The sequence below is a fragment of the Theropithecus gelada genome, chromosome 1 (genome assembly GCF_003255815.1).
Source record: "Theropithecus gelada isolate Dixy chromosome 1, Tgel_1.0, whole genome shotgun sequence".
In the NCBI taxonomy this organism is placed as follows: Eukaryota; Metazoa; Chordata; class Mammalia; order Primates; family Cercopithecidae; genus Theropithecus; species Theropithecus gelada.
This window is the reverse complement of record NC_037668.1, coordinates 195,494,327-195,518,323: the sequence shown is the minus strand read 5'-3', so window position 1 is coordinate 195,518,323 and position 23,997 is coordinate 195,494,327. Positions and strand designations below refer to the sequence as shown.

Below are 23,997 nucleotides of genomic sequence, written 5' to 3'. Positions count from 1 at the left end.
ATGGTTCTGACAAAGATATAAATCAATTCAGTAGATAAAAGATAGTGTTCTCAAAAGTAGTACTTACATAATTAGCTATTCATATGCAAAAAAATGAAGAACTTTGATCCATTCCTCACCCTATATACAAAAATTAACTCAAAATGTATTATAGGCTTAACTAAACTGAGACTATACAACTTCTAGAAGAAAACATATGAGACAATAATTGTAACCTTTGGTTAGGAAAGGATTTCTTAGATACAATACCAAAACCACGATCGAAAAAACACTAAGTTGGAATTCATAAAAATGTAAAATTCTGCTCTTAAAAAGATACTTTAGGAGAATGAAATCATGTATCTGCATAAATGCTTATATCCAAAACATGTAAAGAATATATATAAAACAATCCAATTTAATAGTAAGGCAAAAATTATGAAGGCACACTTCAACAAACAAAGAGATGGCAGATAAGCACATCAAGAGATGCTCAACATAATCAGTCACTAGAGAAATTCAAATCAAAACCACATACATTCATGGTGAGAATACAAAAATGACTATTATAGAAAAACATCTGGCAGTTTCTTACAAAGTTAAACATACACCTATCATATGACTCAGCCATTCCATCATTAGGTATTTAACTAAGAGAGAAGAAAGTGTATGTCCATACAAAGACTTGTAGACAAATGTTCACAGCAGCATTAAAATTGCCAAAAATTGGAAATATTCTAAATGATCAACAGGTGAATACAAAGAAATACTATTTAATAACTATTTGATAAATGCAATAATATGAATGAATAATTATGCTGAGTAAAAGACAAAAACACATATATACTACGTGATTTCATTTATATAAAACTCTAGAAAATGCAAACTAGCCTAAAGTGACAGAAAGCAGATCACTGATGACTTGGGATTGAGGAAGAAGGGAGAAGGTAGAAGGAAAGGGAGAGATTACAAAGATGTATGAGGAAATTTTGGGAGTGATGGATATGTACTTTATCTTGATTATGGTCACCATTTCATGGGTATTTACATATGTTAAAATTTATCAAATTATATACTTTAAAATTATACAATTTATTATCTATCAGTTATACCTCAATAAAGCTGTTAAGAGTATACAATATCTGCATAAATAAAATATTTGGTTAGAAACAGAGCTTAAACTTTTGCATGTTAAAAAAGTCAAATTAGTTCTTCGAAACTTTTACACGAAAACAATTGCTTTCTTGAGATCTGATGCATTTTGGATTACATGCTAACATAGATAATACCTATTATTTTCTAGCATATTTTAAAATGAACTTTTGAAAATCTGACATTTTCTCCAACAGGCTGAACTAAATTACTTGGCTTCAAATATTTAAAAAACTCAATGTAGTTAAAATTGCTAATAATCTTCACAGGATGAAAATATTTTGGGAGTTAACAAGTATTTCCACATACAAAGTTAGTCAAACACCAATTAACTACATGAATCATCAAATAGTCAAGTAGAAACCAGGAATTAAATTCACACTTAAAAGTCCCATGTCATTATCACTAACCACCATAAGATTTTACATCTTATCAGTAACCAAAAAACCATACTATTGAAGTTTTAAATCTCTTAATAAAGCTAGAGACAAGGAATTCTTTTCTATTAAACAAAAGAAATATTTTAAAATTTTTATATCAATTTCCTAGGAAAGCAATAAAATAATTCACTTTATAAAACAAGTAAGTTAGGGTTGAAGAGACAAAGATTGTTATCATTGAAAAAGTCACACACTAGATTAAAAAATCCTTTCTTAGGAAATAAATAATAAGTATATAAACATTTAGGAACTAAACGGGGAAAAATAGTAGAGTGAAATTTAAAACATTACCCATGCTAAAGACAGACGAACTTGTAGCATATTAATATTTATAGAACTTTCAGTTATTCTCACATTAGCTTTACAGGTATGATAAAAAAGTGAACAAAACAAATGTATTTAGACTAAGTACTTTGTTGCCTTCCTCATTGCTTAGGAATTCATACCTCGTAATAGCTGTTCCTGTTTTACCACAAGCCCCTGGTACTTTTTAAAGGTTTTTTCATAATCCTTTCTCAAGGTTTGATTTTCAGGGTCTTCATCAAGTAAACAACTTGTTAAGGATCATCCATACTCACTGAAGCAAAAAAAATCTACTGATAAATTCTATGAACAACGGCACTATTAGATTTTATATGCAACTTTATCCAGTTATTTTTCTCACCAAAAGTTTAACTAAAATGTTCTCTGTATAATAATTGTGCTGTAACAGCACTTCTTATCTAAGTGCTCATGGATTCCCTAGGAGTCCTTGGGTGAACAAACTTTTTTTTAATGTAGCCCACAGCTAACATCATATAGATGTTTGAACCTCACCAAATACTTGAATTCCCAGAAACTGTATGTGAGTATTTTATGTAGGTGCACAAATCTATAACTTTTAACAGATTATCAAGTGGGTCCATGAACCAAAAATATTACTGCCTCAGAGAATGATTTAGTTACTAAGAACACTGGATTTTACTTCAGACAGAGGCCCAGAATATTTAAAGGATATAGATTAAATCTAAAGCTTTTGTAGCAGCCTTTTCAGACTAGAGATGCCAAGAAAGAACTAGCCCAAACTTAAAGGTAAACAAATTTTAAAAATCACATCTTTTGGTCCCAAATCGTCCCCTGGACACCTTGCAAAAATAATCAGTTATTTCAGCATGTGAGTCAAGCATATGACCCCAGAATATGAGTCAATGCAGCTAACCTTGTTGAATACCACTTGTATCAAAGTACAAAGAAATTTAGGACATAATAAAATAGTAACATGTCAGGAGAAATGACCAGAATTCTGATGTAATTTTTATATCCCTTCAATTACCATAATCTATTGAGTCTAAGACACATTTTCCTCACATCTTAACATCTCCAAAATGGGATGTGTCTTATAATCCATGATGTGTCATAGCTTAATTGAAAGCCTATGTTCCTCTCCTAGCGGTTAAACAATAGTGAATCTTAAAATTAATGGTGTCTGATATAGAAATACAGTATGTCCTAAGATATCAGTTCTTGTCACCAAACAATCACAAAATGCAAATTCATGATTGCTAAAGAGTTCCACTAGTGGTTCCCTGCATACTTCTCCAGTTTAAAAAATTTTAGGTATCACTGAAGCATTCAGGAGTCTTGGGACTCCAGAACTGATGTAAAGTCTCTAGGATTCTTGGGTTGTCGATGTAGTTGAGTCACTGTCAATCTAGATGCCAGAAGTTTATGGTATGCATAGGAAATTTATAAACCTGAAAAGATTCTAATTAAGAAAAGTCAAAGCTTGTGTGTGATGTGGATTTTATAGCATCTTGGAATTCCATGTGACAATAATAAAAGTCTGACAGATTTTGTACACAATAACCTAAGTTAACCTATTACAACACAGATTAAATTGAAGCCTCAGGGTTTCCGGAGGCCAAAATTAATATAAAAGTAAGGTCCACTTCTGCACAAAGCAGAGTTAAAAATGTATGATACACTGCACAACAGGAATAAAGTTTTCACTTTTTAAAAGACACAATAAACACGTGATTCAAAGGAAAGTTACCAGCATGCCTAGTTGATCTACAAAACACATCATGTTTGAACAGATATGAATAAACCAGGGGCCTCCGATCCAGAAGCATTAAGTTGTAGAGGCTAAAATGTGATAAATATCTTCAAATATGAGAAGAATTATGATGTTGAAGAGAATATCCTTATTCCATATTGCTTTGGTATGCAATACTAGAACCAATGGATAGAAGTTATTGGGAAATGGACTTCAGTGCACTAAGCAAAAGACTATTATAATAAACAGAATGCTAAACCACAGAATGGGTGAAATAGAGAAGCATTGACATTGTTAAAGAAGAGCTGATGTAACGCCATTTGCCAGGGAAGTTGCAGAAAAGATTTTTATATTTGCAAGATAGGTTAAAACAGATACCTAAGTTTTCTTTCACAGGTTCTATCATTCTATAGGCCTTTCAAATTTTTATTTATTAACAACAGTATTTTTGCACTTTCCTAGAAAAATAGAACCTTTAGGTTCATCACCAAATTTACACCCATTCTAATCAAAGTCACCTTAGTACTCACATAGAAGTATATAAGTAGTAGCGGTGAACTAGGCTTCAACTAACCAAAGGATCATAGTGGATGTAATTACGTAATCCTTTAGAGGTTCACCTACTAACTTACCCGACACAACTACTACCTGCTCCGTCTACCTCATTAACTAATAAAGGTTGTTAAAGACAAAAAGTGAATGTCAAACTGTATTCATTTTGACAGTTTCAATCTACTTCTTAACCTTCAATAACACACTCCTGCATTGCTTCCAAGTAATGCAATTAACAATTTTACAAAAGAAAAAAGAAAAGAACAAAACCATCCCACCCATCCAAAGCTTATAGCAAAGGGCAAAAGAGGGTTCAAATGCCACCCTAAAAGGATATCAGCTTTCTTCTTCTTTGAAAGTTCTTCTTGCCAAAGCTCATGTCTTTTTAACTCATGATCAATAATATTCATACACAGAGCTCCAATTTTATAATGAGTAATAAGTCCATGAAACTGAGAAAAGCTTTAAAGAAGACATTTTAATATATATTTAAAAGAATACATTTTATGGGTACAGGAAATTTGTTTTTGGTGATCAATGGTACAAGCCATGTAGAAAATAAATTTGATATACATATTTTAAAAGATATATCAACAATACACTACTAGGAAGACTTGAGATTATAAAATTATTTTAAATATATCACACTACCCTTACCTAAAATAGTTATTTTTAAGAAGTTAGAAAGTAGACATTTTTTGTAACTAACCACCATATTAACTACTCAGATATTCACAATAGATTTTTAGATTATTGTCTAACAAAACTAATAATGTATCAATACTAGACATACATTTTATTTATTGTGTAAAACTGACATCAATTAGTAAAGTACTAGTAATTAGGTTTTACATATGTTTTCTAGACAATTCATTCATCCAAGTATTTATTCAATAAACAATTATTTGCTACTACTAGCACATTTTTAGAACAGAAGCAGCAATTCTCTAGGAATTGGCTAGAACTTTTCATAACATTTTAATAAACATCTTTCTTAAGGATATATGTGTATAAATAACAAATATGAATACATAATAGGTATGTATTTGCACATACATGCATATATATAACAATGACATTTACTGAGCACTTACTGTGGGTCAGGCCTTATTCTAAGCATTTTAATTTTTAATTCATTTAATCCGAAAAACTATCCAAAGAGGGTGCGACTATTACTATCCAAATTTTACTCATAAGGAAACTGAGGCATGAGTGAGTATAGACTAAATGAAAGATAGAATAACAGATAGCAAGACAGAAAATGGGAAACAGGAATAAGAATTTAGCGGTACAGCATAGGCAGACACACAGAGAAACTGAGAGAACGAGTGATCTACAAATTAAATCAATGACACAAACAGCAATAGAGATACAGTAGTCATTTGATTTAATAATTTTTATACTCACCTGGAAAAGCAAAAAAATATGTAAATTATGTTTGTAGCTAACTCAACACTTTGCTTCCAGTCTTCTCTCAGGACCCTTGCTAATGCACCAAGGGCAGTTTCTAAAGAAAAAGGAGAAGTACCGAAATGATCATTCTCCTTGCTCTGGTATAAAGGGTGATTGGTTTTAAATGTCTAGTTATTAATAAATAACAAAGCTAAGATAGAACTGGGACAAAAAGTAGTATGCTTCTTTCCAATACGGACAGCTACTTTTAAAACTAAAATGTAACTTTACTTAAAGATACGTAACATGCTACTTCAAGTATATACTGTACACAGAAGTAATCAAATATGATTTAGATAAAGTGACATAATATATATTATGGTAACAATAAAATAATTAAAAAGCCTTTCATTTTTTAATTTAATAATCTTAGATTAAGAACTGCAATCTTAATTTGTAAGATTAAGAACTGTACTCTGACTACTGCAGTACTGATTTTTTTCTTTTTAACATCTGATTTAATGTATTTGATAATATGAAAAAAACTTGAATAAGTCTAGAAAAAAATGAGCAGTTTAGTAGACTAACACTAGTTCCATTAAAGTAAATTAAAAACCAAATAAAATCTATACACAGAAAAATAAATTTAATATTTCAGTATCACACTGAATTTATGCTAATAGCCACAAATAAAACAAAAAGCTTTCACAAAATTCACTTTCAGGTAGGTTAATAAGCATTTCTGCTAAAATTTTCTCTTCAGGAAATGAAAATTATAAATTAATGGCATAGTTTCAAATTGGGTTGGTACATGGCATACTAATTCTTAAAATAATTAAAACAAAATAAAATATCTGTATGTTAAAATATAAAAATCATAATTCCACTGTTTTTAATAGGTACTCAAGATTTACAATAGTACTTTATGGACTGCATTATAAGTATTTATTATGGTAATGAAAATGTTCCATATTTGAGCTTTCTGGCTATTCGGACTATGAACAAAAATTAATTGTATTAGTTATGAATCCACATAGTGACAAATTTTTTAGCAAATTAAAAATCATCCTATGATAGCATTTCACAGTATTATTCATATTCACAATGCAGAGAACTGGAATAGTATATGCTTTGAAAAAAATTATTTTGGAGTCATGTAAATATGTTGGCAATGCATATTAACATGCAAAGCCTCCCAAAAGTCCTATTTAATAAAGAATCCGGTATAGCTTTGTTCAATCTAGTAATTCCCAAAGGTATTTGACCATTATAATCCAGAGAAAATAGTATTTCTTAAAATACTAGCCTATACAGAACTGTTCTATAATGTCATAAATTTAGGCATAGGTTTAGTGACCTATTTGCAAAATTTTATTTCATTTTTCTCCTTTAAAACAGAATAGAGAAACATCTCAATAAAAATACAGTTACAGGAGTTGTACACAGTTTACCAAGAAACAGCTAAAAGAAAATATAGTTTACAAGAGGTTAAAAGACAATCCCAAATTAATTTCTACATTGAATGCAATCATAATCAAAATCCCATTATGACTTTTCACAGAATATGATGAAGTAATCTCAAAGTATATAAGACAAATGTGCAAGACCAGTAAAGCCAATTCTTGGGGAAAGAAAGCAATTTGGAACATTTTTTCCCACATATTCTAAAGTTCAAGTCAAAATAAAAAACAACACAACAATAGTGTGGTATCGGTATGTAAATAATCAAATAAACCAATGGAACAGAAGGAGAGGGAACACTAAAACAATTCCATGAAAATATGGAACAGTACCTGCCACAGAATAAGTTTTCAAGAATTATCTATTTCATAAAAGAATGGCAAGCATATAGCAGAAAAGGCATTTGAAATACTTATTTGAAAATACTGATTGAGAAAACTATTGATTTGAATTATTTTATCCAGGTATTTGGCAACAACCAGAAAGGCATTCTCTCTCATGTAATGCAAACCAGATAATAAACACATCTTTCCTATTTTGTTTTTGATAAATGTATAATCAGAAAACTATGGATTTAAAATGATTCTATAGGCAGGGCATGCGGTGGCTCATGCCTGTAATCCCAGCACTTTGGAAAGCGGAGGCGGGTAGATCACCTGAGGTCGGGAGTTTCAGATCAGCCTGACCAATATGGTGAAACCCTGTCTCTACTAAACACACACACACACACACACACACACACACACACACACACACACACAAATTAGCCGGGCATGGTGGCACATGCCTGTAATCCCAGCTACTCAGGAGGCTGAGACGGGAGAATCACATGAACCCGGGAGGCGGAGGTTGCAGTGAGCCGAAGGTCGCAGTGAGCAGAGATCGTGCCACCGCACTCCAGCCTGGGCAACACAGAGGGAGACCTTGTCTCAAAAACAAAAACAAAACAAAACAAAACAAAACAAAAATGATTCTATAGTGGTATTACTGAGAAAAGGGTGTTAAAAACATTCTATCTCCTTTTCTTGTTACTACCAAGTACTTCCAGTGAAAGGAAAGCAAATACTTGATGTGAAATTCAATCTCAATGAAACTGCAAAGATTAATAGCTTTCCCTGTGCTACTGAGAAAAAACTAATACTGGAACTTTAATAAAACATGATATATATATTTATGCAAATGTCTGTAGTTTGATCTTATATTCTAATTGAAACAATAAAAGAGTTTCCCAGAGTAGAAGAAAGAAAAGGTATAGTACCATTAATGCTTAATTTTCCTTGTTTACATTAAACGGTTTGTGAATTCTCTGGAGAATATTTAAATGCTATGCTCTCAATTTAAGAAATCTGAGTAGAAAGAAATAAAAAGCTGGAAAATATATGCAGTCTTAAGTTTTGTATATATAATTGTAACTTGTTCATCTATTATGATTAAACATGTTTTATGGTAATCACCATTTAATAGTAGTTCTTCCAAGTTATCAGGATTTCGAGCAAGCTGCAGGATCAAAGCAGAACCCCGAACCTTGTCAGGAATATCTTCATATAATAACTCAATATATTCATCCATGTCATTAATGTTAGCAACTTCATCAATCTGAAACAAAGGAAGAAGCAGAAAGTACTCATCAACAATGCTCAACAGATCCACTGTCAAAGAAATAATATTTTGTGATCGATACAGATATAACAATACAGAAATTTCCAAAGAACTCATAGTAACCATCTTTTTGGATAGGGAAATTTTAGATCTTTAGACCTAGGACTCTAATACAAAACCCCATGATAAAATGAGATGTATATAAACTTTAAAAATTGTTTATCAATATAAAGTATCTTAAATGTAATAAAAAATATTTGTATCTACTATAGTAGATTAAACAATATTTCAAAACATATTACAATAAGAATATGTAAACATTTTTGCCCATCATTTACCAAAATTAATTGTTTAGAAAGCACAGCCAGCCACAGGTACAGCGGCTCACAGCTACAATCCCAGCACTTTGGGAGGCCGAGGCGGGCAGATCACAAGGTCAGGAGTTCGAGACCAGCCTGACGAACATGGTGAAGCCCCGTCTCTACTAAAAATACAAAAATTAGCTGGGTGTGGTGGCACGCACCTGTAATCCCAGCTTCTCAGGAGGCTGAGGCAGGAAAATCGCTTGAACCCGGGAAGCAGAGGTTGTGGTGAGCCGAGATCACGCAAAAAAAAAGCAGAACCAATACTTTTTGTCTTTTTCAATTAAATAATGGTTTTCTACCTTTCTCAGGTACCTGAGTTCAGTCATTTTTAAAAAATACCACATGCTTAATGTGATTGTGTGTATTATTGATGGAAAAAGGCAATATCTTATAATTCAGTCCTCTATTAGATCAGAACGCATGCAGTCTTACCTCCATTCCTTCAAAAGGAGGTGGATCTTTAGGCTTGCTTGATTTTTCTTTTTTCTCTGTAACAAGATTTTTTTTTTAAATAAGGAGAATTAGGTTTTTAGGGTTTCTAGGTAATTTTTATTTTCAGCAGCTGAGTTTAATTCTAGCTAAACTGGGGATATTAAAACCAGTTTATGAAATAATCTCTTTTCAATGTATAAAAATGCTCATATATAATCAATTCGATCAAATGAGGATATCAAGGAGAGTATAAATTAATAAAATCTGTATCACCAACTTCCTCCTTGGTTAACTTTTTGGGTATGTAAGGTATACAGTCAGACTTGCCAACAAGCAGCAAAATAGTCTGTTCTAAGTATCCTCTCTTTCCCTTCCTAATTCAAATTTAAGGTAGGAATAGGAAAATCAATAAGGCAAAGAAAAAAGTATGACTTGAGTAATATAAAAACTAAAATGAAAATTAACAAAGCAGAAAGAAATAAAAATTGGTAAATTTAAAACCTAAGATATAGAATAGTTGTTAACTGGTTCTTTTTTAACAAGTAAAATTAATATCATAAATTAAAAGGCAAACATTTATTACTTATATTAATTAAATCCCCACTTATTCCCAAATAAAGAGTTATCCAAAGGTGCTGAACACAAGTTTGAGCCATTCGTTTATATTGAATTATCTAATTAATGGCATAATTTCATTTTTTAACAAAAAAACTATCAAATACTTTATTGATCTGGATTATAAGTCTAAGTAATGTATGTACATTAAAGTAAGTTAGAATGTTATCAAAATTTTCGATTCCATAATTAGCAAATAAATATATGATAGAATTAGTCATTATTTTCAGAGGACAGCACTCATTCTATATAAGATCATACATTCTCAACAGCTTAATTCTGCTTCAGACAGATAATTTACTAAGACAGTGGTTTTAATTATGCAAAAAAAATCACTGAATGTAATGAATTACACAACCAAGTAAGTATTATTGTTTCAATTGCTTTTAAGATAAGATTTCTGGCTTTGGAATACTGCTTGCCAAGTAAAAGAATTTTAACAAAGAAAACCAGTAGTGTAAAAAAAAGCGTATATTTAATATACACTTCCTAAAGCATTTCCTATGTCTTCAATTATTAATAATACTCTACCCAGATAGAGAAAATATTGATTTGAATTATTTTATCCATGTATGATGACATGAACATTTTTTCATATTCCTCTAATTTCTGGGGAGCAAGGTAAAACCACTGATTTGCCCTGAAAACACAGTGAAAGAGTTTTTACTGGTTCAAAGATACTTTATTCTAAATGCCTTCAGAATTATATTAATTTGGCACTAGGAAAGATCAACTTTAACTATACTGTACAACCTACAATAAGTAGACACAGATCTTAAAAGACTACCAGATTTGCTTTTCTCCTTGGATTTATTGGACTATGTGATCTCTCATCATTTACAGACATCTTAACAAGAATATTCTATTAACAAAATACTTAATACAAATTTTCCTTGATAATATTTTCCTTATCTACATAGTACTTAACAATGCCAGGTATGTGATTAGAAGCAATCACGTTCAAAATGTCTATTTTTGCTTTTTTTTTTTTTGAGACGGAGTCTTGCTCTGTTGTCAGGATGGAGTGCAGTGGCACGGTCTTGACTCACTGCAACCTCTGCCTCCTGGGTTCAAGCGATTCTCCTGCCTCAGCCTCCTGAGTAGCTGGGGTCACAAGCATGCACCACCACACCCAACTATTTTTGCATTTTTACTAGAGATGGGGTTTCACCATGTTGGCCAGGATGGTCTCGATCTCTTGACCTTGTGATCTGCTCGCCTCGGCCTCCCCAAGTGCTGAGATTACAGGCGTGAGCCACCATACCTGGCCCTTTTTGCTTTTAAATAAATTTACAACCATTTAATTCATTCAACAAATATATGTTGACCATCTATGTTAGACACTGTATTCACAGCTAATAAAAGTATATATTAAGTACAAGGCATTTTATTTGCTGTGTATGAAGAGAGACTAATTTGAAAAAATTCCCAACAAAATTTTCTTTTTTTTTCCTACTTAGTCCAATCAAAACTTCAGCACTGATATATTATTTTAAGAGCACCAGCTGGGCACAGTGCCTCATGCCTGTAATCCCAGCACTTTGGGAAGCCGAGGCAGGAGGATCGCTTGAACCCAGGAGTTTGAGACTAGCCTAGGCAACACAGTGAGACTCCCATTTCTACAAAAAATGTAAAAAATTAGCCAGGTGTGGTTACAATTTAGTGGTGAACTCATAAAGGGATACCCATCGTGGGCATCTGCCTGTGGCTCGGTAACCTCTAGACATTTCAGAGGCCCGGAGATGAATCCAAGTGGCTGCCTGGCTTCTTTAAGCCAGGGGCTGTCTCTGCTGCCTCCCTTGCCAGCAAGGCATTGCCGACCTTCACATAAGCTTGCTTGGAGTAGAGAAACAGTTTCTGAATCGGAAACACTTCTCCGGTAAGTATTCCCAAGCGCAATCGACATCCCTTTTGCCTTCTCCTGATCTGTTGGCCTCCTTAAAGGTCCTGTTGCCTCTTCAGAGGTCCTGTTGACACTTCCTAATCTGTAAAATGGGCCCTGTTTAAGGGGGATTTTCCCAATTGGAAGGAGAACAAAGGGCAATGTTTGGGGGGAGTACTCCTGGATGATTTGGTTTCAGTTATGAAACCTGATTTTAGAGTTCTGACTTACCGGGGTCTCATGTCTGTTCTTATCTTGTCCTGTTTGTGTGTGGGGAACCCAGAAGGAAACATTAGCAGAAGTTCAGTGGGCCTAACAAGTGGAAAGGGGGGTCTGTTTTATCTGTTTTGCTAGGTTAAAACTTGGATACTGAGCCAAGTAACTGGTGTTTGTCTTTGTTATGTGTGTATTGTAATTTTCTCTCGGTTGATACAGGAAATGCTAACTTGATCCCTCCTACCTCAAGCAGCCCCTTGGATTCTATCTTGCAAAACTGGGCAGCTTTCACCTATGAACCCATGAAAACAAAGAAAATGGTTTTCTTTCATAATCAGCAAGCAGGGTGATCAAAGCTCTGCTCTTTTGGAAGCCACAGTTTAAGAGAATCCAGGAACCCAACAAGGGGGCAACAGGGTAGTAAGAATCGTTTACCAGTCAGGCTCCTGATCTCTCTGTGTAGAATCTGGCTGAGCAAAAGGTAAAAAAATCAGTTTTCTGCAAGGTTTTGATTAATAGGAGAAAAAGATGTGTATGACTAGTCTTGGGAAATACTGACTCTGGTGTACTTTTTGGTTTATTAATATTCATATTGTTCCCTTTCTTTCCAGAAATAATCTTTTCTTTGTCTTTCTGTGCTCTTCATAAAGAAAAGGTACTAACTGAGGGCTCCTCTCATCTTGTTTTATGTCCTTGAAAACTTGACCTGTGACCGAGTGAGCTCTATAAAATAGAACAATTCCTTTACACTATATACTCTGGTTTCAATAATTACTTCATTTTGCTCTTCCTCCACATTGGCTACCTTCTTGGAGAACACAGGTCACAGAGGCATTTTCTATTGCCCTGACATAATTTTCTGCTTTTGCGGGTAGCTTCGAAGCTAGTGACCTGAGCTCACACAGACCCACATCTAAGCTTTCTCTAGCCTTAAGGCCCAACCAGCAATCCGTTTTACTGTCATTTTAGCCATTATAGATGACAACAAGCAAGGAATTGAATATTATGTTTTTTTCATATTAGTTTGCATTTCCTTATGCATCCAGTGAACCAAGTCCCCAGAAGTTGTATCCATCTCCAAATTCACTGTAACTTTTACCTTTAGTAATTGGGCACAGCCCAGCTGCAGTTCCATGCCATGGATGATCACATGGTCACACAGGAATCAAAGGTTCCTTATCCTCCACCTTTTTATTTTATAGATTAATATCATCAGCTCCCTGAGGAAACTATGCTGAAATGGCTTATGAGAGTAACTAATTTGGGAGTGGTGTCTTTGGTTTTAAATGCTGCAGAGTGAAAGAACGTGTTTGGGTTGGTATGGTACCCACTGCTCACAATTAAACAATTGCAAATGATTATACATGAACCAGACAAACAGGACATGATTAGTGAGGAAAGAGTTAGCCTAATGAATTGGATAAAAGCCACTGTAAGGTCTCTTTACCCTAAGAAAGGGGACTGTCCGACTCTACCTGTAACTGCCAAGTGGAGTACCCCAGATGAAGCAGCTAATGTGGCTTGTATGCAAGCCATATGGGACTGGCATTATGATGACAGGGATATTCACCCCTTGAATATGCCCATTACCCAGGTCATGGTCAGCTTCTCCTCATGGGTCTTACAGATGCTAACAGAAAATATGAGGTTCGTTAACAAGGGAATGGTGAAGGGTAGAGGGGAGGGTCAAAGGATGCATCCCAGGAAGATGGGAAGTTTTAAACAGTTATTAAGAAATATGATGAATGAAGAAAACATTGATAGGAGTAAAACTAAGAGGAAAAGAAAAGGGGAGAGTCAGAGGACTCATCCCAGCAGAATGAAAATCTTTAGACAGTTATTAAGAAATTGAATGAATAAAATGGAAATTGATGGCGTTCAAACAAAGGCCTTAATTGCTGGTTCCCCCAATATTAAAGGGTACCAAATCAGTTTTCTGTACTTACCCCAATTGGAGACATTTTTTTAAAAATCAGAAGACAAAGATCAGTATGAGAAAACTGACCAACAATTGCCTAGGGTGATGTTGAGGTGACTAATCAACATAAAGATTGACTAAAAAGCCTTGGTCCCTTAGCTAAACCCTCTGCTGGGAACCCAAATCTCTTTTCACAGGAGAGGGTAAAATGGTCTGGGAGTGAAGAGAAATTGCCAGGACCAGAACATAAAATTAAGGGTGGATAGGATTATCAAAGTTGAAATGTTTATATAGGCTTTTTGTAAGTAATTGTGTATTCTTTACCTAAATGTCTTATGAAAATGGATATTGTATCTGACTAGGGGATGTTTTCTCTACCTAGTACTATAAAACTGAAGGCATGCAAATCTGCCCTTCAAGCTATAATTAACTGGACATACTACAATGGGAACCAATAAGATTGCCCGAGCCCACAGAATATAGAATAGAAGCTGGAGTGCTGGTAGGAACAAATTATCCACTTGATAGCCTTTTGTGGAATGTTTACTGAGGCTTATAGCAAAAGTCTGTGAGCACATCCCAGTGATGACTGCTGTGACTCTGGACTAGAGAATTTCCACTTAAGAGGCATTTACTGCCTTGTTACAGGACATTAACTGAAGACATCCTATGATGGAAGGACATACAATGATCATGACATCTGAAATACCCATGCTATTTGGGGCAATGTCAGAAACAGTCTAACTGGGGACAGCAGTGCCCAGAAGAGCTCCATAATAAAATGGAGATACTTTGTATATGATCATGCTACTTGGGAAATTCAAGGAGGAGACACTCATGAGCAGGGAGCCTCTTTTTCCCCAGGATTGACTCTGAAACTGTGAGAAGCTGCAGGATTCTACGGTGCCCGTTAAACAGCTCCTACCTGACTGACAAAGAGCTGCCTGATTTATGAAAGGCAATTCCAAGGTGAACAGACAACATCCTGTTTGGAAGTCGGCTACTCTGACTGAAGACGAGTCAAGAAAACTTTTTTTTTCTTTTGAGCTATTTATAGCTTATGACAAGTAAAGTACATCTTTATGAGCAAAATTTGCCTTTCTACCTGAGTTCTCACAAATGTGGAAACTTCATTCATAAGTATTATTTTACGGCAATATAGTTATTTGTATAAGTTCAATAAGAATCTGCTTTCTTTTGTAGCAGGACACAATTGCAGATGCTGGTTACTTTACCAAGGCTTTGACTGGATTGGCATATTTTCAGATATGACTAAACTGCTTTGAGGAATTGATGTTGACTTTATAGAGCCAATAAAAGCCCCTCGGAAAGACTAGCCTTCTACTTTGTCTATGTAGTTTCTTTTTAGGGTTCCTCACCTGTGATAAGTAAAAAATGTTACTTTCAACAGATCCAGAAACCTCAAGTTATTTTGGGACCTCCACAAGAAATGAGTTCACCCAATTCATACAGGTGTCTGCAGGCATGGATAAATCCTTGGTTTAGCTAACCTTGAGGCTTTCAAAAAGTCTAAACTAAGATTCCTTATGGAAAAGTTCCTGCAAAGTCAACTTAAAAGAGCCTATATGGCCAATCAATATTCTTGCCATACTTTATGCAAATAGGCCAAGTATAATAAGACTTATTTTGGAAATAAATTGGTCCTACTATAATTTGTCTTTGGTAGAAATGGCATACTAGAGACAAAAATTTTGTTTCAAAAGAAACAATAGTATACCTGTTACTAGATTCTAGCCTTGTCTATTATTTTTGGGTTTTTATTGTTTTCTACAATTTGAACTAAACCTGAATTCTTTCCTGGCTACAAGTCTTCAAACTAACATTTTCAAAATTTTCTTCCATTCTTCTGACTTGAATTCTGTTCCAGACAGAAATATAGTTATAACTAAGCATTAATTAGGCTATACTTTGGCTCATTACCTTGCTGCTAAAGTCACATAGCACTACATACTGACCATTTACATCCCCATTGTTCTTACAGACAGGATCTCTGACGTTAAGAATCATAAGGATTTTGCTTAAGGATCATTTAAAATGTTTTTCAGACCCTGAGTTGCAGTGAAACAGCTGACACCTCGGAAGACCCTCATAGAGGAAAGAAATCAGCATGAGAATACAGCTTCTTCATCATTCTGTCCCATTACTTCACCTTACACTCTTTGACCAATTAACAATCTCCACACTTCAGCCTAATCCAAAATCCTTAAAAACTCTAGCCCCAAACTTCTCAGGGAGATGGATTTGAGGTTTTCTCTCATCTCCTAGTTTGGTGACCCCCAAATTAAACTTTTTTCTTGCTGCTGCTGCCAAAAAAAAAGGAAACAAAGAAAAATAATTCATGAAAGTTATATCCGTTGGATAGTCTAAGGCATATGATATATATATTAACACTTACATAATCCGTCTAAATGACGAACAAATATAAAAAAGAAGCTTATAAAGTATCAGTCTAGTTGGTGCAGTGAAAATAGGTTTTCTGCCCCAAATTCTTTCCTTTTATTATTCTAGAATCAATATGACAGACATTTCCTTTTTTATTCTTACTTCAGTGTATGTGTACATACACAAAACATGAAAAAAGAATTAGACCATTTTATGTGGAAGCATCTAATATAAAGCCTACCATGAAAGCAATTAATGTTTATTCTTTGTTGTTTACTCATTCATAGCACTGGTGAAAAAAACCTACCCAAAATCAAATATCAATAGTTTGATAAACTTTTGTTTATAGTTGTTTGACAAACTATAAACAACTTTGGATCTGCATTAGGAAGCCAGGAATTCTACTACTTACCTTTTCCTGACAATGAATCACGGCGGTTCTGTAGATAGTACAACAGCTGTTCTACCTCATTTAGTTTTGAAGGATGAATGAGTTTACATTCTTCAACCACCTTCCTTGCCAGGGAAGTTATATCTGTGTTGGCATTGAGACTCTTAAGTCGAATGCTGTAGGTATGACAGAATTTTTCAACTCACGTATTATAAAAGTAATAACTGCAATACTACTACTTTAAAATAATTTATAGGTTATAAATTATTATAGAGAATCTGGCCATAGACTCTTAGTAAAATAGAGTATTAGATATAATTAGACTTAGAAAAATACAAGGCAGTGATTTTCTGTGAGCTAGACAAACAAAATAACAAAAGGAACACAAAATCTTCTTCCAACTCTCTAGGCAAGACAGCATATTCGGAGATTCTGCTTTAAAATGGTATTTCTGATATAAAATATATAAAGTCTTTAGCATTATCAAATGTAAGAATTCATACCATCATAAATAAATCATTTTCTTGACCATACCCACAAATGCTAACTTTTTTCAGCTAGGGACAAGACACAATATTGATACGTTCAGATTCAGTTGCTCTGGTGGTAATTATATAGAAAGTAAAAGCAAAAGAAAGTGAAATCCGGCTGGGCACAGTGGTTCACATCTGTAATTCCAGCACTTTGGGAGGCTGAGGCGGGGGGCTCACAAGGTCAGGAGTTCGAGACCAGCCTGGCCAATATGGTGAAAACCCGTCTCTACTAAAGATACAAAAAATTTGCCGGGTGTGGTGGTGTGCGCCTGTAATCCCAGCTACTCGGGAGGTTGAGGCAGGAGAATTGTTTGAACTTGGGAGGCAGAGGTTGCAGTGAGCCAAGATCGCACCATTATACTCCAGCTTGGGCGACAGGGGAAGACTCTGTCTCAAAAAAAAAAAAAAAAAAAAAAAAAAAAAAGTGAGATCCACTTTAAGATCTGTATGAGGAATTTTGAGGAACAAATGAATACATTTTATACTTAGGTTAGTGCATTAACAATAATAAGCCAACACCTCCCTCTTTTTAAAGTTAGCCCAGGAGATTCACTGGGAACCCATTAAGAAACCATTATTAAGAGTCTGGAAACAATTGCCTAGTTAGGGGATTCAGGGTACCAGGAAGAGGTATAAAGACATAAAATTAGATTCAAAGTGAAGAGTCAACCTGGTGGCAAAAGACTGTCAAGCAGATGCTCCCATGCAAGCTTCTTTTCAAAAAGAGAAAAATAAGCAAGCAGCCACTGTGTAGAATTATTTTGTGTTAAAGATGGCTAACTTTTTGTTGGAAGACATCAAGGAATTAGAAGGAGCAGGAGTGGAGATCTCAGAGCAATGTCCTGTAAGCTTATTATTCATACACAGATGATTTCTCCTGAAACCATTCCAGCAGAATGACTTAGATATTATTCCTAGCTATATATTCAACCCCAAATCTGGTTATCCTGGGGTTCTACAAGCTATGTAATCGCTTTTAATAAATTCCTTTTCTGCTTAAATTTGTTAGAGTGGTTTCTAATGTTTACAAGAAGAACTCTAGCAATATTCTGTCCCTTTATTTCTTCTTTAACTTATTTGGTTTTTTTTTTTTTTTTTGTTTCTACCTTGAAAGTCCTTTAATTTTATTATATTTTTATATAGTCTTAGCTGCATATCAGAAGGCATAGAGAGAAAGAAAGGTCAATACAGAGAAAAACTCTAAAAAGACCTCTAGTTTGCTTCCAATTGCTTGCAATTATGAGTAAAACTGCTATAAACATTCAAGTGCAGCTTTTTGTGTGAACATGTTTTCAACTCATTTGGGTAGATATCTAGGGGCATGAGGAGGGTCCAAGATGGCTGAATAGAAACAGCCCCAGTGTGCAGCTCCAAGTGAGATCAACGCAAAAGGTGGGTGATTTCTACATTTCCAACTGAGGTATCCAGTTCAACACATTGGGACTGGTTAGGCAGTGGGTACAACCCATGGAGAGTGAGCAGAAGCGGGGTGGGAGGACATCACTTCACCCAGGAAGTGCAAAGAGCCGGGGGACATCCCTCCCTCAGCCAAGGGAAGGTGTGAGGGACTGTGCTACCCGGCCCGGGTGCTATGCTTTTCCCACAGTTTTTGCAGTCCACAGATCAGGAGATCCTTTGTGAGCCAATACCACCTGGGCCCTGGATTTCAAGCCCAAAACCAGGCGGCTGTTTGGGTAGGCACTGAGCTAGCTGCAGGAGTTTTTTTCATACCCCAGTGGTGCCTGGAACCCCAGCAAGACAGAACTGTTCACTTCCCTGGAAACGGGGCTGAAGCCAAGGAGTCAAGTGGTCTCACTCAGGGAGTCCTACTCTTATGGAGCCCAGCAAGCTATGAACCACTGGCTTGAAATTCTCACTGCCAGCACAGCAGTCTGGAGTTGACCTGGGATGATCAAGCTTGGTGAGGGGAGGGGGGCCTGCCATCAGTGAGGCTGTAGTAGGCAGTTTTCCCTGGACAGTGCTAAGGAGACTGGGAGGTTTAGACTGGGTAGAATTCACCACAGTGTGGCAAAGTGCTTCTTTAGATGCCTCCTCACTGGACAGGGCACCTATAAAGGAAATGCGGCAGCCTTAGGGGCTTACAGATAAAACTCATCTCTCTGGGACAGAGAACCTGGCAGGAGGGGTGGCTGTGGGCACAGCTTCAGCAGACTTAATCTTTCCTGCCTGCTGGCTCTGATAAGAGCAGCTGATCCTGACAGGGGGAATTCTCCCAGCACAGCACACCAGCTCTGCTAAGGGACAGACTACCTCCTCAGGTGGGTCCCTGACCCCTGTGCCTCCTGACTGGGAGAGACCTCCCAACAGGGGTTGACAGACATCTCATATAGGAGATCTCTGGCTGGCATCAAACAAAGCTTCCAGGGGAAGGAGCAGGCAGCAATATTTGCTGTTCTGCAGCCTCCAGGCGAATGGGGTCTAGAGTGGAATTCCAGCAAACTTCAGCAGACCTGCAGAAGACGGACCTGGCTGTTGGAAGATTAACAAACAGAGAGCAACAACAACAACATCAACAAAAAATACCCCCCAACAAAAACCCCATCCAAGGGTCATCAGCCTCAAAGATCAAAAAGGATAAATCCACGAAGATGAGGAGAAACCAGCACAAACACACTGAAAATTCCAAAAACCAGAATGCCTCTTCTCCAAATGATCGCAAGTCCTCTCCAGCAAGGGCACAAAACTGGATGGAGAATGAGATTGATGAAATGACAGAAGCAGGCATCAGAAGGTGGGTAATAACAAACTCCTCTTAGCTAAAGTAGCATGTTCTAACCTAATGCAAGGAAGCTAAGAACCTTGATAAAAGGTTACAGGAAATGCTAACTAGCATAACCAGTTTAGACGAAACATAAATTACTTGATGGAGCTGAAAAACACAGCATGAAAACTTCGTGAAGCATACACAAGTATCAATAGCCAAATCAATCAAGCAGAAGAAAGAGTATCAGAGACTGAAGATCACCTTGCTGAAACAAGGCACAAAGACAAGATTAGAGAAAAAAGAATGAAAAGGAACAAACAAAGCCTCCAAGAAATATGGGACTATGTGAAAAGGCCAAACCTACGATTGATTGGTGTAACTGAAAGTTACAGGGAGCATGGAACCAAGTTGGAAAACACACTTCAGGGTATTATCCAGGAGAGCCTTCCCAGCCTAGCAAGACAGGCCAACATTCAAATTCAGGAAATACAGAGAACACCACTAAGATACTCCTCGAGAAGATCAGTCCCAAGACACAAAATCATCAGATTCTCCAAGGTTGAAACAAAGGAAAAAAATGTTAAGGGCAGCCAGAGAGAAAGGTCAGGTCACCTACAAAGGGAAGCCCATCAGACTAACAGCAGATCTCTCTGCAGAAACTCTACCAGCCAGAAGAGAGTAGGGGTCAATATTCAACATTCTTAGGGAAGATAATTTTCAACACAGAATTTCATATCCAGCCAAACTAAGCTTCATAAGCAAAGGAGAAATAAAAATCTTTCCAGACAAGCAAATGCTGAGGGATTCTGTCACCACCAGGCCTGCTTTACAAGAGCTCCTGAAGGAAGCACTAAAATATAGAAAGGAAAAACCGGTACCAGCCAAATGCAAAAACACACCAAAATATAAAGACCAATGACACTGTGAAGAAACTACATCAACTAATGTGCAAAATAATCAGCTACCAGTATGATGACAGGATCAAATTCACACACAACAATGTTAACCTTAAATGTGAAAGGGCTAAATGCCTCCATTGAAAGACACAGACTGGCAAATTGGATAGAGTCAAGACCCACTGGTGTGCTGTATTGAGGAGACCCATTTCACATGCAAAGACACACTTAGGCTCAAAATAAAGGAATGGAGGACTATTTACCAAGCAAATGGGGGGGAAAAAAAAAGCAGGGATTGCAATTCTAGTCTCTGATAAAACAGACTTTAAACCAACAAAGATCAAAAAAGACAAAGAAGGGCATTACATATGGTAAAGGGTTCAATGCAACAAAAAGACCTAACTCTCCTAAATATATATGCACCCAATACAGGACCACCCAGATTCACAAAACACGTTCTTAGAGACGTACAAAGAGACTTAGACTCCCACACGATAATAGTGGGAGACTTTAATACCCCACTGTCAATAATAGACAGATCAACAAGACAGAAAATTAACAAGGATATTCAGGACTTGAACTCAGCTCTGGACCAAGTGGACCTAATTGACATCTACATAACTCTCCACCCCAAATAAACAGAATATACATTTTTCTAAGTGCCCCATGGCACTTATTCTAAAATTGACCACATAATTGGAAGTAAAATAATCCTCAGCAAATGCAAAAGAACGGAAATCATAAGAAAGAGTCTCTCAGGCCACAGTGCAATCAAATTAGAACTAAGGATTAAGAAACTCACTCAAAACCGCATAACTACATGGAAACTGAACAACCTGGTCCTGAGTGACTCCTGGGTAAATAACGAAATTAAGGCAGAAGTAAACAAGTTCTTTGAAACCAATGAGAACAAAGAGACAACATACCAGAATCTCTGGGACACAGCTTAAGGAGCGTGTAGAGGGAAATTTATAGCACTAAATGCCCACATCAGAAAGGTGGAAAGATCTGAAATTGACACCCTAACATCAAAATTAAAAGAACTAGAGAAGCAAGAGCAAACCAAGTCAAAAGCTAGCAGAAGACAAGAAATAACTAAGATCAGAGCAGAAATGAAGGAGATAGAGACAAAAAACTCTTTCAAAAATCAATGAATCCAGGAGCTATTTTTTAAAAAAATTAACAAAATAGACTGCTAGCTAGACTAATAAAGAAGAGAGAAAAATCAAATTGACACAATAAAATACGATAAAGGGAATACCACCACTGATCCCACAAAAATACAAACTACCATCAGAGAAAACTACAAACACCTTGAAGCAAATAAAGCAGAAAATCTATAAGAAACGAATGAATTCCTGGATACATACACCCTCCCAAGACTAAACCAGGAAGAAATCGAATGCCTGAATAGTCCAATAACAACTTCTGAAATTGAGGAAGTAATTAATAGCCTACCAACCAAAAAAAAAAAAAAAAGGCCAAGAACAGATGCATTCACAGCAGAATTCTACCAGAGGTACACAGCGGAGTGGGCACCATTCATTCTGAAACTATTCCAAGCAAGAGAAAAAGAGGGACTCCCCCCTACCTCATTTTATGAGGCCAGCATCATCCTGATACCAAAACCTGGCAGAGACACAACAAAAAAAAAGAAAATTTCAGGGCAATTTCCCTGATGAACATCAATGTGAAAATCATCAATAAAATACTGGCAAGCTGAATACAGCAGCATATCAAAAAGCTTAACCACCATGACCAAGTCAGCTTCATCCCTGGGATGCAAGGCTGGTTCAACATATGCAAATCAATAAAAGTAATCCATCACATAAACAGAACCAAGGACAAAAACTGCATGATTTTCTCAATAGATGCAGAAAAGGCCTTCGAAAAAATTCAACATCTTTTTATGTTAAACACTCTCAATAAACTAGGTATTGATGGAACATATCTCAAAATAATAAGAGCTATTTATGACAAACACATAGCCAATACCATATTGAATGGGCAAAAGCTGGAAGGATTCCCTTTGCAAACCATCACAAGACAAGGATGCCACTCCTATTCAACACAGTATTGGAAGTTCTGGCCAAGGCAATCAGGCAAGAGAAAGAAGTAAAGGGTATTCAAATAGAAAGTGAGGAAGTCAAATTGCATCTGTTTACAGATGACATGATTGTATATTTAGAAAACCCCATCGTGTTAGCCTATAAACTCCTTAAGCTGATAAGCAACTTCAGCAAATTCTTAGTGTACAAAATCCAAGTGCAAAAATCACAAGCAATCCTATACACCAACAATAGACAAGCAGAGAGCCAAATCATGAGTGAACTCCCATTCACAACTGCTACAGAGAAAATAAAACACCTAGGAATACAACTTACAAGGGAGGTGAAGGACCTCTTCAAGGAGAACTACAAACCGCTGCTCAAGGAAATAAGAGATAACACAGACAAATGTAAAAATATCCTATGCTCATGGATAGGAAGAATCAATATCATAATAATGGCCATACTGTTCAAGGTTTACAGATTCAATGCTATTCCCATCAAGCTAACATTGATTTTTTTCACAGAATTACGAAAAAGTACTTTAAATTTCATACAGAACCAAAAATGAGCCTGTATAGCCAAGACAATTCTAAGCAAAAAATGGAGGCATCATGCTACCTGACTTCAAACTATACTACAAGGCTACAGTAACCAAAACAGCATGGTACTGGTATCATAACAGGGATATAGACCAATAGAACAGAACAGAGACTCAGATATAACACCACACATCTACAACCATCTAACCTTCAACAAACCTGACAAAAACAAGCAATGGGGAAAGGATTTCCTATTTAATAAATGCTGCTGGGAAAACTGGCTAGCCATTTGTAGAAAACAGAAACTGGACCCCTTCCTTACACCTTATACAAATGTTAACTCAAGATGGATGAAAGACTTAAATGTAAAACCCAAAGCCATAAAAACCCTAGAAGAAAATCTAGGCAATACCATTCAGGA

The 23,997-nt window shown here is 35.9% G+C and overlaps 1 protein-coding gene across 5 annotated transcripts in view; it reads right to left on the bottom strand.

The window, feature by feature from the left end:
• KIFAP3 (kinesin associated protein 3) overlaps nt 1–23,997 on the bottom strand; it is a 156,591-nt gene that overhangs the window by 106,150 nt on the left and 26,444 nt on the right. For 4 of the 5 annotated variants that reach the window (XM_025390897.1, XM_025390898.1, XM_025390903.1 and 1 more), the window contains 6 exons: nt 16,854–17,008; nt 9,408–9,463; nt 8,466–8,607; nt 5,566–5,665; nt 4,496–4,620; nt 2,018–2,116 (listed from right to left, as the gene is read on the bottom strand). In XM_025390897.1, coding sequence (XP_025246682.1) covers nt 2,018–2,116; nt 4,496–4,620; nt 5,566–5,665; nt 8,466–8,607; nt 9,408–9,463; nt 16,854–17,008 — 677 coding nt within the window. Of the gene's footprint in view, nt 1–2,017; nt 2,117–4,495; nt 4,621–5,565; nt 5,666–8,465; nt 8,608–9,407; nt 9,464–11,843; nt 12,008–16,853; nt 17,009–23,997 lie in introns of all 5 variants that reach the window. The other variant, XM_025390910.1, reaches the window with a different exon arrangement.